Source organism: Peromyscus leucopus, chromosome 6 (assembly GCF_004664715.2).
Source record: "Peromyscus leucopus breed LL Stock chromosome 6, UCI_PerLeu_2.1, whole genome shotgun sequence".
NCBI classification, from domain to species: Eukaryota; Metazoa; Chordata; class Mammalia; order Rodentia; family Cricetidae; genus Peromyscus; species Peromyscus leucopus.
In genome coordinates, this window is record NC_051068.1 from 107,900,124 (window position 1) to 107,913,859 (window position 13,736).

Here is a 13,736-nt window from a genome sequence, read left to right on the forward strand (position 1 = left end):
CCAGCTTCAGCCTCCCACACCTTGGGACTATTGGCATGAACCACCATGGCTGGCTTACAATAGAACTTTTATAAATTATTACAGTTTTATTTCGGGCAGGGACTCATCTAGCTCCGGCAGGTTTCAAACTTGCTATGAAGCCAAGGATGACCTCCAATTTCTGATCCTCCCAGCTCTCTCTGCTGAGTGCTAAGTTTACAAGTGTGTACAACCATGTCTGGTTTTATGAGGTACGAGGAGGGAACTCTCTGTGCATGTTAGGCAGAGCCCTGAGCTAACTCTATTAACTGAGCTACATTCTCATCTCTATAAATTATTCATTCAATTATTATTATTATTATTTTTTTTTGTTTTTTTTTTAAAGATTTATTTATTTATTATGTATACAGCATGTATGACTGCAGGCCAGAAGAGGGCACCAGATCTCATTACAGATGGTTGTGAGCCACCATGTGGTTGCTGGGAATTGAACTCAGGACCTTTGGAAGAGCAGTCAGTGCTCTTAACCTCTGAGTCATCTCTCCAGTCCTTGTTTTTGTTTTTTTGAGACAGGTTTCTCTGTGTTGTTTTGTGCCTTTCCTAGAACTAGCTTTGTAGACCAGGCTGGCCTCGAACTGACAGCCTCTGCCTCCAGAGTGCTGGGATTAAAGGTGTACACCACCACTGCCCGGCTATAAATTATTTTTTAGCATTTATGTTTATCAAACTTATTACCAGATGTAAAAACTTATTAGTGATTCTTTTGACTAGCAACCTGCTCAAAAGAAATATATTTTCTGAGATGTTCTTGTATTTTACTGCTGGTATCTTACAAAATAGAATGAAAAGGTATAATCCACAGATGATTTTTTTTTTCTTTGAAATTTAGTCTGTTCTACAGGACTTGAATTTATACAAATGTGTGGTTATTGTATTATGATTGCATGTACCATTAAGATTTTGTTGTTTGTTTTGTTTTGTTTTTAAGAGAGTGCCTTACTGCATAGCCCTGGCTAGCCTAGAACTCATTATATAGAACAGGCTGGCTTTGAGCTCACAGAGATCCTCCTGCTTCTGCTTCCAGAGTTCTGAGAGCCATTTAGGTTTTTAAGAAGGAAATCGTGCTGGGCAGTGGTGGTGCACACCTTTAATCCCGGCACTCGGGAGGCAGAGGCAGGGAAAATGTTACTCTGCTTGGCCAACTGTTTGACCCTCTACTTCTAACACGTCCACAGAAGCCTCTCTTGTTTCTACTTCCTCCTCTGTCCGGCATAGATGGCGGCCTCCATCCTGTCAGCTCCCCTCTTACCATTGTGTCAGTCATTTTTAATCACCATGGCAACATATTGAGATAAGCAGATTTCAGGGAGCATTTCTTTCGGTTTTTGGTTTCAGGGGGTCAGTCTCTGCCCTCTGGCTCTGCACCTGCGGGGAGGAAGGACACTGAGGCAGAGTAGGAGGGAGTGTGGCGCAAAGCCGCTTACCCCATGGCGTCTGGCGGAGGGAGACTGAGGGAATGACTGAGGGACTGTGCTCACCCCAGGGAGCCCCACATCCCAGCTCCCACCATTTTCCGATACAGCCTTTAGCCTTCGAATCTGGGTCCAGTCGTTTCTTGCACAGCACGCTGCCCTGGTTGTCGGACTGGCATTCCCACAACGTCATCCGCCTCTCTTTAGTTAGTTATCCATGGAGCAGCTGGCTGGTGTGGCCTTTTCAGGCAAAATAACCCCAGCAATCCTTCATTTAGAACAGAAACAAGGACTCCGGAGTTCGTACTTAATGTGGAAGGGGCTGATGAGACTAGCTCTATATTTTTAAGTTGTTTATCGTGTCATCTTTCAACAGCGTCGCACCAGCCGCAGGCACAGCTCTGAGCTGTCTTCACCCCACCGCCCCCTGTTGGGACTGCATCGCACTGACCAAGCCAAAGGAAGTGTGTGCTCACACTTTGGCTTCCACACCCCTTTCTCTAATTCAAGGTGGAGAAAGACACCTGCCCTGCAAGAAAAGTTTTTATTTTGTTTTGTCCTGGGCATGGAACTCGGGGTCTTGTGCAAACTTAGGCAGCTACTCCACTACTGAGCCAAATCTGTAGCTTAAAAGTTTTCTTTTCTTTCAAACTTTCTTTCTTTCCTTTTTCTCTTTCTTTTTTATTTATTTATTCTGTAGATCCTTGACCCTGCCTCCCGGCTTCTAGCTCCCCATTTCCTTTATAAAACTCACCACGCAGGCATCACTTATTCAGGACCCACCTCCCTTGCTGATGTGTGGGCGTCATGAGCAGGACCCATTACAAGCGCTGTGTGTTAACATACCCCAGCCTGAGATACAGTGTGCCCCAAATACTTTCTGAGTCACTGAAAATTCTGTTGGGAGTGGCTGAGTGAGTTCCGTGATTTGAAGCTTGCTGGGATGTCGAATATTTGGTTCTCTCCTCCTCCCCACCCTCCCCTGTCTTAGTTAGGGTTATTTTTGCTGTGATGGAACACTATGACCAAAAGCAACTTGGGGATAAAAAAGGGTTTATTTCACTCACAGTTCCATGTAACAGTTCATCATTAAAACTAGTGAGAGCAGGAATTGAAGCAGGGCAGGAACCTGGAGGCAGGAGGTGATGCAGAGGCCATGGAGAGGTGCTGCTTACTGCCTTGCTCCTCATGAGGACCACCAGCCCAGGGATGAGCTCACCCACAATGGACTGGGACCTCCCACATAATCACTTTTCTTAATCATAATAATTAAGAAAATCCTCTACAGGCTTGCCTGTAGAGCCCAGTCTTCCTGAGGCATCTTCTCAGTTGGGGCTCACTCCTCTCGGGTGACTCTAGTTTGTGTCAAGTTGACAGAAAATTACCCAGCACACCCCCCAAGGCCATAGTTTTCACATCTATCGGTCTTTTCATTGTTCAGGTCTTGTTCAGGCAGCCATACTGTTATTGTTGAGGTTTCTAGGGTACAGGGTCCCAGCAGACTTGGAGATCATCTGGACCCTACACTCTTCTTTGTTCCCTGCTTCCTCAGCAGTTCCTGGGTGTCAGGGGCATTTCCTGTGACTGGCAACCGTACGACCAGCTGTTCTCTGTATTTTAGTAGTTGTAGTTTTCTGGAATGGTCTCTGTCTCAAAGAAAAGCTTCTTTGATGGTCGGTGACAGCCACACTTATTGCTTGTTTTTCTTCTATAATAGAAACACATTTATCTTTCTCTGACCTAAATCTAGAGTGAAGGAAATAAAACTTCACCCAGAGCAGTTTGACCAGATCTTCTGCGGACAGACACCTTCATTCCCAAGCTCAGGGTGCTTGCTTCTCTTAGGCCTTAGTTTTCAAAGCTGTGCTCATAGCGTCATAGATTTTTATTATTTTGAGAATATTTTTTTCTCTTAAGAAGTAAAAGAAAAATTTCTGCTGGTTAGGATTTCTTTTTTTCTTTCTTTTTTTTAAATTTTAGATTAGCACATGAAGTACGGGTTTCATTATGGCCATTCAGACCCACGTGGCTTTCTGCTTTGTTCTCAGTTGATCCCCCTCCTTTACCGCTCACCTGGTGGACCTGCCTGTTTCTGGCGGTCCCCCCCCCCCCCCCCCCCCCCCCCCGCTGTGCCCCCTGCTCTGCCCCCAGGGAGTCTCTTCCCCTTCTCCTTTCTTCTCCCCTGGATTCCATCATCCTCTCTTTCCTCCACTCCCCGGGAAGTTATCTTTACAGAATCATCTGCTGCTGTTTGAATCTGAACCTTTGTAACGTCATAATTGGAAGTTTTTAGTGTCCTGGCTCTCAGACAGGTAGCCGGCAGATAAGATTAGATCTCTCAGACAGGTAGCCACCCAGGTCAGAGTCTCAAGTCTGAAGTGATTACCTTGGTATTCCTAAACAAGGACTGTTGAGTTCATGCTTAATGAGGTAGGGGCCAAGGGTAGTTTTGTTTTGTTTTTTTCTTAAACTTGTTAATAATAGCTTTAATTTCAATGAGGCTGCTCATTCTTCGCATTGTTATTTTGAATACAGTGGTTAGGCCCAGCAGTGCTTGGGACCACTTCAGAGAGAATAAGCATTTGCAGGGGTGGTGGCCAAGGCTGGTAGCCCCAGCACTTACAGGCCCATCTGGGAGGAGCATAGAACCAGGGCCCACCTGGGCTCCATAGTGACACTTGAAAAGCAAAATAAAATAATGTTGCTCTGATATAATAGGCTCTTGAAGAATGAATGTAAAATAATTTATAACTAGATTTCATGTTCTTCTTGATAAATTTACTATGGCACTTAGGTTGATATTTTGGTTATAATAATAATAATGATCAGTACAGCAAATAATAATAATGAATAGCAAGCTAAACCAGCATTTCTCAGCCTAACCTACTCTTGTTCTGTCGGTTGGGAACCGAATACAGCTTGGCTGGGCACCGATGGTTCAGAGGCTTTTAATCAAGCCATCACCTTGTGCCTGACAGGGCTGACAGAGTTCTGAGCTTACCGTGGCTGTCGAGAGGCTTCAGATCTTGTTCCCGGATCTCTCGTGCAGGCCTCCCACAGTGCTGCTCCAGGACACAGCAGCTGGCTTCCCTCTTGGCCCAAAGAGAGCATGGGAGCGGGTCCAAAACAGAAGGGCCAGTCTTCCGCAGGCTAATTTTGGAAATGACATCACCTCTGCTATATTCCAAGTCACAGGAAGTGGTTCTCTTTTATCTAGCACATGCGCAAGGGAGGTGAGCACAGCGGGGCACAAGCACCAGAAGAGAGACTTGTGAGCTGTGTGTGCTCACACTCAGGTGCACACACACACACACACACACACACACACACACACACACACACACGTTAGGGGATGAACTGTGTTCCCCAAACTTACTAAATGTTGAAGTTGTAACACCCCCTCTACTCAAGTATTTGGAGTCATTCTTATTAAGGTGATTCAGTGAACCGAGGTGTTTAGGGTAAGGGAATCTGGATAGCAGGAGATGGGAGGAATGGAAGAAGAGAGAGGCACAGAGGTCCTCCCTGTCCAGCCCGGGGGTTTTGCTATGGCATCATTAGTAAACTGATAAACGAGTGTGTATATAATATTTTAGAGACAGAGTGTAGCTAGAGTTTTCCTGCCTTGCCCACAGTCAGGACAAATCTTTGTCACCTGCCAGTCCCACAGCCGCTCAGACCCAACCAAGTAAACACAGAGACTTATATTGCTTACAAACTGTATGGCCGTGGCAGGCTTCTTGCTAACTGTTCTTGTATCTTAAATTAACCCATTTCTATAAATCTATACCTTGCCACGTGGCTGGTGGCTTACCGGCGTCTTTACATGCTGCTTCTCCTGGCAGTGGCTGCAGTGTCTCTCCCCTCAGCCTTCCGCTTCCCAGAATTCTCCTCTCTCCTTGTCCCACCTACTTCCTGCCTGGCAACCTACTTCCTGCCATCAGTGTTTTATTTATATAGAGCAATATCCACAGCAACAGAGTCTTTGCTTTTTTTTTTTTTTTTTTTACTAACCTTTTCATTTAGCATGCGTCATGACATTTTCACACACGGGTGTCTTATAGTTAGCTCTTACTGGCCACTCCTCTTGAAAGGAGTTTTCTAATGTTTAAGTTTTCAAGTCACCAGAACGTGCCTCTCTTTTCCTTCCCTTGAACTTGCAGGAGCAGTGTTCCTTCAGCTGGGACTGGGGCCCTTCCTTCCCCTCCCAAGGAATCTGGAGAGATGTCAGACTTGAAGCCTATAATATCAGTCATCTGAATCACTTCACATTTTCGACAATGTACGGTAAGCCAAGAATTGTGGTCTCCTCCTCCTCCTCCTCTTCCTCTTCCTCCTCTTCTTCTTCTTCTTCTTTTACGTCTTCTTATTACAAAAATTGTGTTTATAATTTGGGATATCAGTATATTTTTCAGGTACTTCTTAAAATAATGCAGCATATCCAATTTATAGATACTACAATAGTATCTGGTGTGAAACTGAGACAAATGGTTTGTCGTGAGAATTTTCAGTATAAACAGGTCTGTCGGTAGATAGCTGTTAGAATTTTTTTTTTTTTTGGGTGTGGGGGCGCGGAAATGACAGGAAGGGGAGGAAGAAAAGGAGAGAAGATTGGGTGGTTTGCTTGAGCTCACTCTGTAGCCCAGGCTGCCTCACACTTGAGACATCCCCTGCCCTGGCCACCCTTCTCCATCACTCACTCCGACTCCATGCTAGGCTTCCCGCGCTCTCCTCAGAGCCACGTTTCCACCCACAGCCAGTTTCCTTGCTTCTGCACTTAATTGTTCTTAATTTTGTATTTATGCTGTGTATTTCTTTCTTTCTAAACATCTTTTATGTGTCTATATGGTATGTGAGTATGTGTGTGTGCATACAGAGGCCAGAGGGGACCCCGGGTCTATCAATCTCCACTAATTTCCTTGAGATAGGGTCTTTCCACAAAACTCTAGCTATGCGGTAGCCAGCAAGTCCCAGCCATCCTCCTGTCTCCACCCCGCCCCCCCCCCCCCAGCACTGGGGTTACAGGTATGTGCCCGTCATACTCAGCTTTTTATGTTGGTGCTAGGACCTGAACTCAGGTCCTCATGTTCACACAGTAGGTGCTCTTACCCACCAGGCCATCTCTGCAGCCTGCCTTTGGACTTCCTGAGCTGAGCAGGGCTGTTGGTGTCTGTGTTGTGTTAACAACACGTCCACCACCTCAGAGGTGCTCCATTCTTGCCCTGCCCACACGTGGGTGCCACCTCCGCCCCCTCCTTCACTCTAGATGTGCTGTCTGTGAGGTGGAGGGAGGGGCTGTCCTCCCAGCTGGACTGTGGCCTGCGATGCACTCTGTGCTGAAGTGTCCAGCTGCTCTTTACCCCAGCCTCCTTTGGAAAACATAATGCAAAACCATGGCAAGAATGTGTCAGTCCTGCTGAGCGTCTGGTTGGCAGGCAGCCATGGGCATTCTCTGTTCCTTTGGATTCTCTTTCTTCTTCATTTCTGAATTACTTTCCCCCGAAAATGCCATTGTCTTCCTTTAAAATAGCTTCATCCACAGGAGGCCGCCTGAGCCTTGCCAGCTGTCTGGTCCCTCAGGTATGCCACATTCTCGCTGGCTTGCCCTTATTTTGGTTGGATTTTTGCCTTCGGGGGTTTTGCTTTCGGTTCTGTTTTAGTTCAGGATTTCCTCTAAATAGGCAAGGAGCTCTGTCCATTGGTGAAGCAGGGGCAGGGCTGTGTTAATCAGCCAGGAGCCTGCCTTTCTGAAAAATAGCTGCTTGAATCTGTCCTGCAATTCTCATGTGAGTCTGGGAAAATGTGTGGTGCCTGAGTTTACACATTCCACGGTGTGGGGGCTTCGGAGTGGTGTCAGAATTTACACAGCCCATGACCCAGAGATTGTAGCGTGGTATGGTCATGCCTTCTTCAAACGCCCAGGACCGCTTTCCCCTCTAGCCTCTCATTTTCTAATAAAGGCTCAGGAGGGCAGAGCGTGGGAGGGTGCCAGTGAGGGACTCGGCAGGAGAACGTCAATCAAGGCAGCTGCCTCTGAACAGCCTTCTCTGCCAGTGAGATAAAGTCCCCCCCCCCAGCACCAGCAATGATCACCGATTGCAGACCCCAGCCCGTGCCTCCCGGCTTCTGTTTCCTTGTTTGTCCTTAAGCCCTGGCTACTGTCTGGCCCCCTCCCTCTCTCTCCGGAGCGCAGACTTGGAGGTCAGAAGACAGCTCTGGGTGTGAGCCATCGTCTTCCATTCCGTTTCAGACCGCTGTGGAGTATGTCAGGATACCTAGCCACGAGCTGTTGAGGAGTCTTCTGTCTTCACCTCCAGTCTCACTAGAGGTTACAGATGTGTGCTAGAGTACCCAGTGTGGAGGTATTGTGTTCCCCAAAATATTGTGTACCTTAATAAACTTACCTGGGGTCAGAGAACAGACAAGCCACTAGTTAGGCAGTGATAGCACACGCCTTTAATCCTAGCATTCCAGAGATAGAAATCCCTCTGGATCTCTGTGAGTTCAAGGCCACATTGGAAATAGCCAAGCATGGTGACACGCCTTTAATCCCAGAAAGCCAGCCTTTAATCCCAGGGAGTGGTGGTAGAAACCAAAAAGATATATAAGGCGTGAGGACCAGAAACTAGAGGCATTTGGCTGGTAGGCATTTGGCTAGAAGGTTTTTGGCTGGTTAAGCATTTTAGCTGGTTAAGCATGTGGCTGATTAAGCATTCAGGCTTTGGAGCAGCAGTTCAGCTGAGAGCTATTGGGACGAGGACACAGCAGCCTCCAGTCTGAGGAGACAAGACCAGCTGAGGATCTGGCGAGGTGAGATAGCTGTGGCTTATTCTGTCTCTCTGATCTACCAGCATGGACCCCAATAACTGGCCTCGGGGTTGATTTTATTAATAAGAACTTTTAAGATTCATGCTACATCTGGCGCCCAACGTTTGTGTTACGAATTCATGAAAAACCTGTTTGCCTGTGGCCTTGTGAGCCCCAGCTCAGGCCCAAGCTACACTCAGCCGGTGGTGGTGGCACACGCCGGTAGGATTTGCTGAAGGAGACAGAGGCAGGAGGATTCCGAGTTTGAGGCCGGCCTAGGAGGCTTGGGAGAAGCTTTGGCCCGGAATGAACCACAAACAGTGGTGGGACCATGGAAGCAGTGGCTACTGCTCCACATTGCCAGCTCTTTCTCATCATGTTGGTGACTGCAGTGATGCTGCTACCAGGGACGAAGGGTTTACTGCTGCTGGTTCAGAGAAGAATTGTCAGGACCATCGTGTTACAAGAAAGCATCAGCAAAGGTCAGTTTGGAAAATTTTGGCAAGACAAATTTTGGTGGGGAGAAATTGCAGTGAAGATTTCCTGTACTAGGGAAGAATGTTCATGGTTCCGAGAGACAGACATTTATCAGACTATGATTGCTCCAAACCACAGAGGAGGCAAAAAAAAAAAAAAAAAAAAAAAAAAAAGTCTGCAGGAAACCATGACCATGCCTAACAGTGACTTTGACTTTGAAATCTTCAAAAAGATGACAGGATTCTACAACGATGATTCCACATGGACTATGATAAAGCATTAAGCCGATTAACACCATGGAAAAATCGACTTTGGACTACAAACTGATCAGAACAATTTCGAGAGGACTAGTTGAGAAGATCCAGCCTGACAGACTACTCAAACAAGGACTTGAAACAAGCCCTGAACTTTCCTTTTATGCAGAGACTGGACAAATGATACAGGACTTGACAATTAACCCAAAAAATTTTCTTTTCAAGATTCCCTAAAGATATCTTCACCCCTAGAAAGCAAAAAGAAAAAGAGAATATAGATATGAGATAGATCATCGAATCTACTCTGAGGAAAAAGATAAAGAAATAATAGGATAAATAGGTAGATCATTGAATCTACACTGAAGAAAAAGGGGAAGATATAAAAATAACAAAAGGTAGACTACTGAATCTATTATGAAAAGAAAAAAGAGAAAATATGGATATGATAAGATAAAAAGGGAGATTATGGAATCTACTTTTAAAAAGGAACTACTTGTTTTAAATAAGATAAGTAATGAAAATTTTTTGGTCTGAGTTTATCAGATGTTACTGGACTGGACATTGTTAATATATATAATGGAGTTTTTATCTGAATCTGTCAAATGTTAATGGACTAGACATCATTAATGTAATTTTTGGCTGTATATATTGTATATACTTATTGGATAGTTTTTCTTGTATTAGTTATAAGCTTTTTTTAATTTTAGACAAAAAGAGAGGAGATGTGGTGGTATTGTGTTCCCCAAAATATTGTGTACCTTAATAAACTTACCTGGGGTCAGAGAACAGACAAGCCACTAGTTAGGCAGTGATAGCACACGCCTTTAATCCTAGCATTCCAGAGATAGAAATCCCTCTGGATCTCTGTGAGTTCAAGGCCACATTGGAAATAGCCAAGCATGGTGACACGCCTTTAATCCCAGAAAGCCAGCCTTTAATCCCAGGGAGTGGTGGTAGAAACCAAAAAGATATATAAGGCGTGAGGACCAGAAACTAGAGGCATTTGGCTGGTAGGCATTTGGCTAGAAGGTTTTTGGCTGGTTAAGCATTTGGCTGGTTAAGCATGTGGCTGGTTAAGCTTCAGGCTTTTGAGCAGCAATTCAGCTGAGACCCATTCCAGATGAGGACTCAGGCCTCCAGTCTGAGGAGACAAAACCAGCTGAGGATCCGGCAAGGTGAGATAGCTGTGGCTTGTTCTGTCTCTCTGATCTACCAGCATGGACCCCAATAACTCGCCTCAGGTTTGATTTTATTAATAAGAACTTTTAAGATTCCTGCTACATCCCAGCTTTACAAGATTCAGGGAATTCAAACTCAGGGCCTCACACCCGGGTGGCGAGCACTTTGCCCACCCAATCATCACTGCAGCCCTTCTGATATTCACTCACCACATAGACCAGGCTGGCCTTGAATTCACTATGTGGACCGCTGGCCTTGAACTCAGAGATCTACCTGCCTCTGCCTCCTGAGTGCTGGGATTAAAGGCCCCTGCCCTCCATGCTTGTCTGTTTTTGTTTTTAAAATAAAAAAAAATGTGCATATATGTGTGTTTGCATGAGTTTATGTCCATCACGTGTGTGCAAATGCCCTTGAAAGCCAGAGGGTGTCCAGTCTCCTAGAACTGGAACTATAGGAATTAGGAGTCACCTGATATGAATGCTGGGACCCAAACTCAGTCCTCTGCAAGAACAGTCAGGATACTTAACCACTGAGCCATCTCACCAGCCTGCTTGGCATTCTTAACTGGGACGTTTCTCCAGGTGCACTGTTAGAGTTAGAGAAGCACTTTGGCCAGAGTGTGTAGACCTGTCCGGAGTTTCAGGCAGTACTTATTCAGGAAAAGTCTTTCTCTTGTTTTTCCAAGGTGCTCACAGGACTGTTGTCCTACCCTTCTCAGGTAGCTTGGGTACAAAGATGCACAGTGGAGGGACTGTGCATGGCATCATGTCATCACAGTGTAGGGTCAAACATACTCTCCATGGGATTCAGGGTTCTGCCTTCCAAGCTCCTCTTATTTTCAGGACAACATTTACAAAAATGATTCAGTTATTTTTTATTTTACATGTGTGAATGTTTAGCTTGCATGTATGTATGTGTACAACATGTGTGCCAGGAGCTTGAGGAGTTCAGAAGAGGGTACTGGATGCCCTGGAACTGGAGTTACAGGTGGTTGTTAGTTACCAAGTGGATGCTAGGAAACAAACCCAGGTCCCCTGGAAGTGCAGCTGGTGCTCTTAACTGCTAAGCCATTGATCTCTCAAGCCTTGAGACATGCAGACTCAATGTTCTACTTCGTCCCAAGTGCTTTGCTTTTTAACAGGCCCCCTGACCTTAGCACAACTGACACCATGTTAGAAGCCCAATTCTGACCTTAAAACCCAGTATATGGAGCCGGGCGGTGGTGGCACACGCCTTTAATCCCAGCACTCGGGAGGCAGAGCCAGGCTGATCTCTGTGAGTTCGAGACCAGCCTGGGCTGCCAAGTGAGTTCCAGGAAAGGCGCAAAGCTACACAGAGAAACCCTGTCTTGAAAAACCAAAAAACAAACAAACAAACAAACAAACAAAACCCCAGCATATGGGTCCTAGCACCTGCCAGAGTGGGAACAAAGACCAAATCCACCAAAGACCTAGTCCATAGTCCAGGACAGTCCTTAAATGACTAACCTTGCTTTTGGGCTTCTGTAGTTCTGCTGCTTGCTAACTGAAGTGTGACAACTCAGATATGGTTTTTATGTATAAAAGACAAAGGGCTATACAGCTCAGGGCTGCATGATTTGGGCAAGTTTCCTGTCAGCCTCCGACTGGCAATAAAGACTTAATTTTCATCTTTAAGAGTGACCGTGTGCTAGTTTCAGATGGGCTTCCCTCACAGTAGTTTCGCATTGAACATATCTGATATTGGACTTGCACTATGAAAGATGGAAAGTTCTTGTGCTGTCCCTCATCATTCACGTACAAATTCATGTCCCCAGTGTCATTCTGTTGGCTGGGCACCTCCCTAGCCATGCAGTGGGAAGCTGTGAGAGCAAGTCGGAAAGCCCAGGGCCTCTCCCTGTCCGCTGGCTTTGGCGGCTATGAGGGAGGGCTACCGGTAGCGTCTCAGAAACCTGCCCAGTGGCTAGGAGACGTCCAAGTTCCTTCTGCCTCTAATGTCCCGTGGTTCTTTCCTTTTGTTCTCAAATCAGACAACTCATTTCCACCTTGTAAGAGTTGTGGAAAAACTCAGTTTCTCTTGAAGCCAGATACCATATGGTGGATGGAGACATCGATGCCTGAGACTTTATTAGTGTAGGCACAAGCTAAAGCAAGGCTTAGGATATGGTATTTTTTAAAGTATTTATTGTATGTGTCTGTGTGTGGGTATGTGCCCGGAATGCAAGTACCCAAGAAGGCCAGGAGAGGGCATAGGATCTCCCGGAGCTGGAGCAGTAGGGTGGGAATGCGACGAGGCAGGAGGGCGTAGGATCTCCGGAGCTGGAGTTACAGTTAGTTGGGAACTGTCTGACAAGTATGCTGGGAATATAATCCTGGTCCTCTAGAAGAGCAGCAAGCAGTCTTAACCTCTGAGCCATCTCTTCAGCCCCATAGGATACGGTTTGAAAGCACGTCATCCAGGAACATATTGCAAGACTTAATGAGCTCAACCAACTTAGCTTCTCTCTCTCCTTTATGTTTTGTACGTCTTTTCAGACAGGGTGTCATGTGGCTCAGAAGACTCTTTTGCTCACTGTGTAGCAGAAGGTGACCTCGAACTCCAGGAATTCCTGCCTCTACTTCCCAAGTGCTGGGATCACATGTGTGCACCACCACGCCCAGCTCTCCATTTCTCTTTTACGCTGTTTTCTTCTAGACAGCTGAATAAAGAGGCTTCTTTCCTTTTGAAAACATTACATTTTATTTATTCATTTCATGTATGTGTGTGCACACTCGTGTGCTTGTGTACATGCGTGAGTCAATCGATTCCTCCTTCCATGTGGGGCCTGGGGCTGGAACTCAGACCCTCAGGTTGTGTGGCAGCTGCCTTGGCCTCCTGAGCCAACCTTCCTCTCCCCCTTTTCTTCTGTCAGCCACATCCAGATAAAGAAGTGGAGTCTGTTATAATAGAAAAGCTGGGATTCTTTGGAGAATTGATGTTGTTGTTTGTTTGTTTGTTTGTTTGTTTGAGACAGGGTTTCTCTGTGTATCCTCGGCTGTCTTTGAACTCGCTCTGTAGACCAGGCTGGCCTCAAACTTACAGAGATCCAACTGCCTCTGCCTCCTAAATGCTGGGATTAAAGGTGTGGGCTGTCACTGCCTTTAATCCCAGCACTCAAGAAGCAAATCCCAGAGGGTGAAGGAATTCACCAATGGAGAAGTCTTTACTCTCTTAGGCTGGAGATGAAACCCAAGACTTCACATGCACTAGGCAAGCACTCTCCTACTTAGTCATACCCTCAGCCTTTCTTTAGAGATTTTCAGTTAAATGTGTTGCACACATACTAGAGAAGCCTTAATGAATGGGGGTATGTCTGCTTGGCATTATTATGGATTCCTATCCAGGCCAGACAAACCTCATCCATCTTTCCCTTCCATTCCCTCCCCTCCCTTCCTTCCCCTCCTGTTTCCTTTCTTTTTGCTCTTTTTCTTCCTTCCTTTCAAGAACCTGTATGAGTGCATGAGCTGGCCCCGGGAAACCCCTGAAATGAGTCATTGTTTAGAACACAATCTTTGCTGTCCTCTGGATTGTCTTCTGGGTCGAGATCACA

The 13,736-nt window shown here is 46.0% G+C and overlaps 1 protein-coding gene across 3 annotated transcripts in view; it reads left to right on the plus strand.

The window, feature by feature from the left end:
- Positions 1 to 13,736, plus strand: part of Manba (mannosidase beta) — a 96,834-nt gene that overhangs the window by 23,481 nt on the left and 59,617 nt on the right. For all 3 annotated transcript variants that reach the window (XR_005091855.1, XM_028857392.2, XM_037207131.1), the window contains exon 5: positions 5,615 to 5,738. Coding sequence is in view for 2 of the 3 variants with exons in the window: in XM_028857392.2 (XP_028713225.1) it covers positions 5,615 to 5,738 (124 nt within the window). In the remaining variant the exon portion in view is untranslated. The remainder of the gene's footprint in view (positions 1 to 5,614; positions 5,739 to 13,736) is intronic.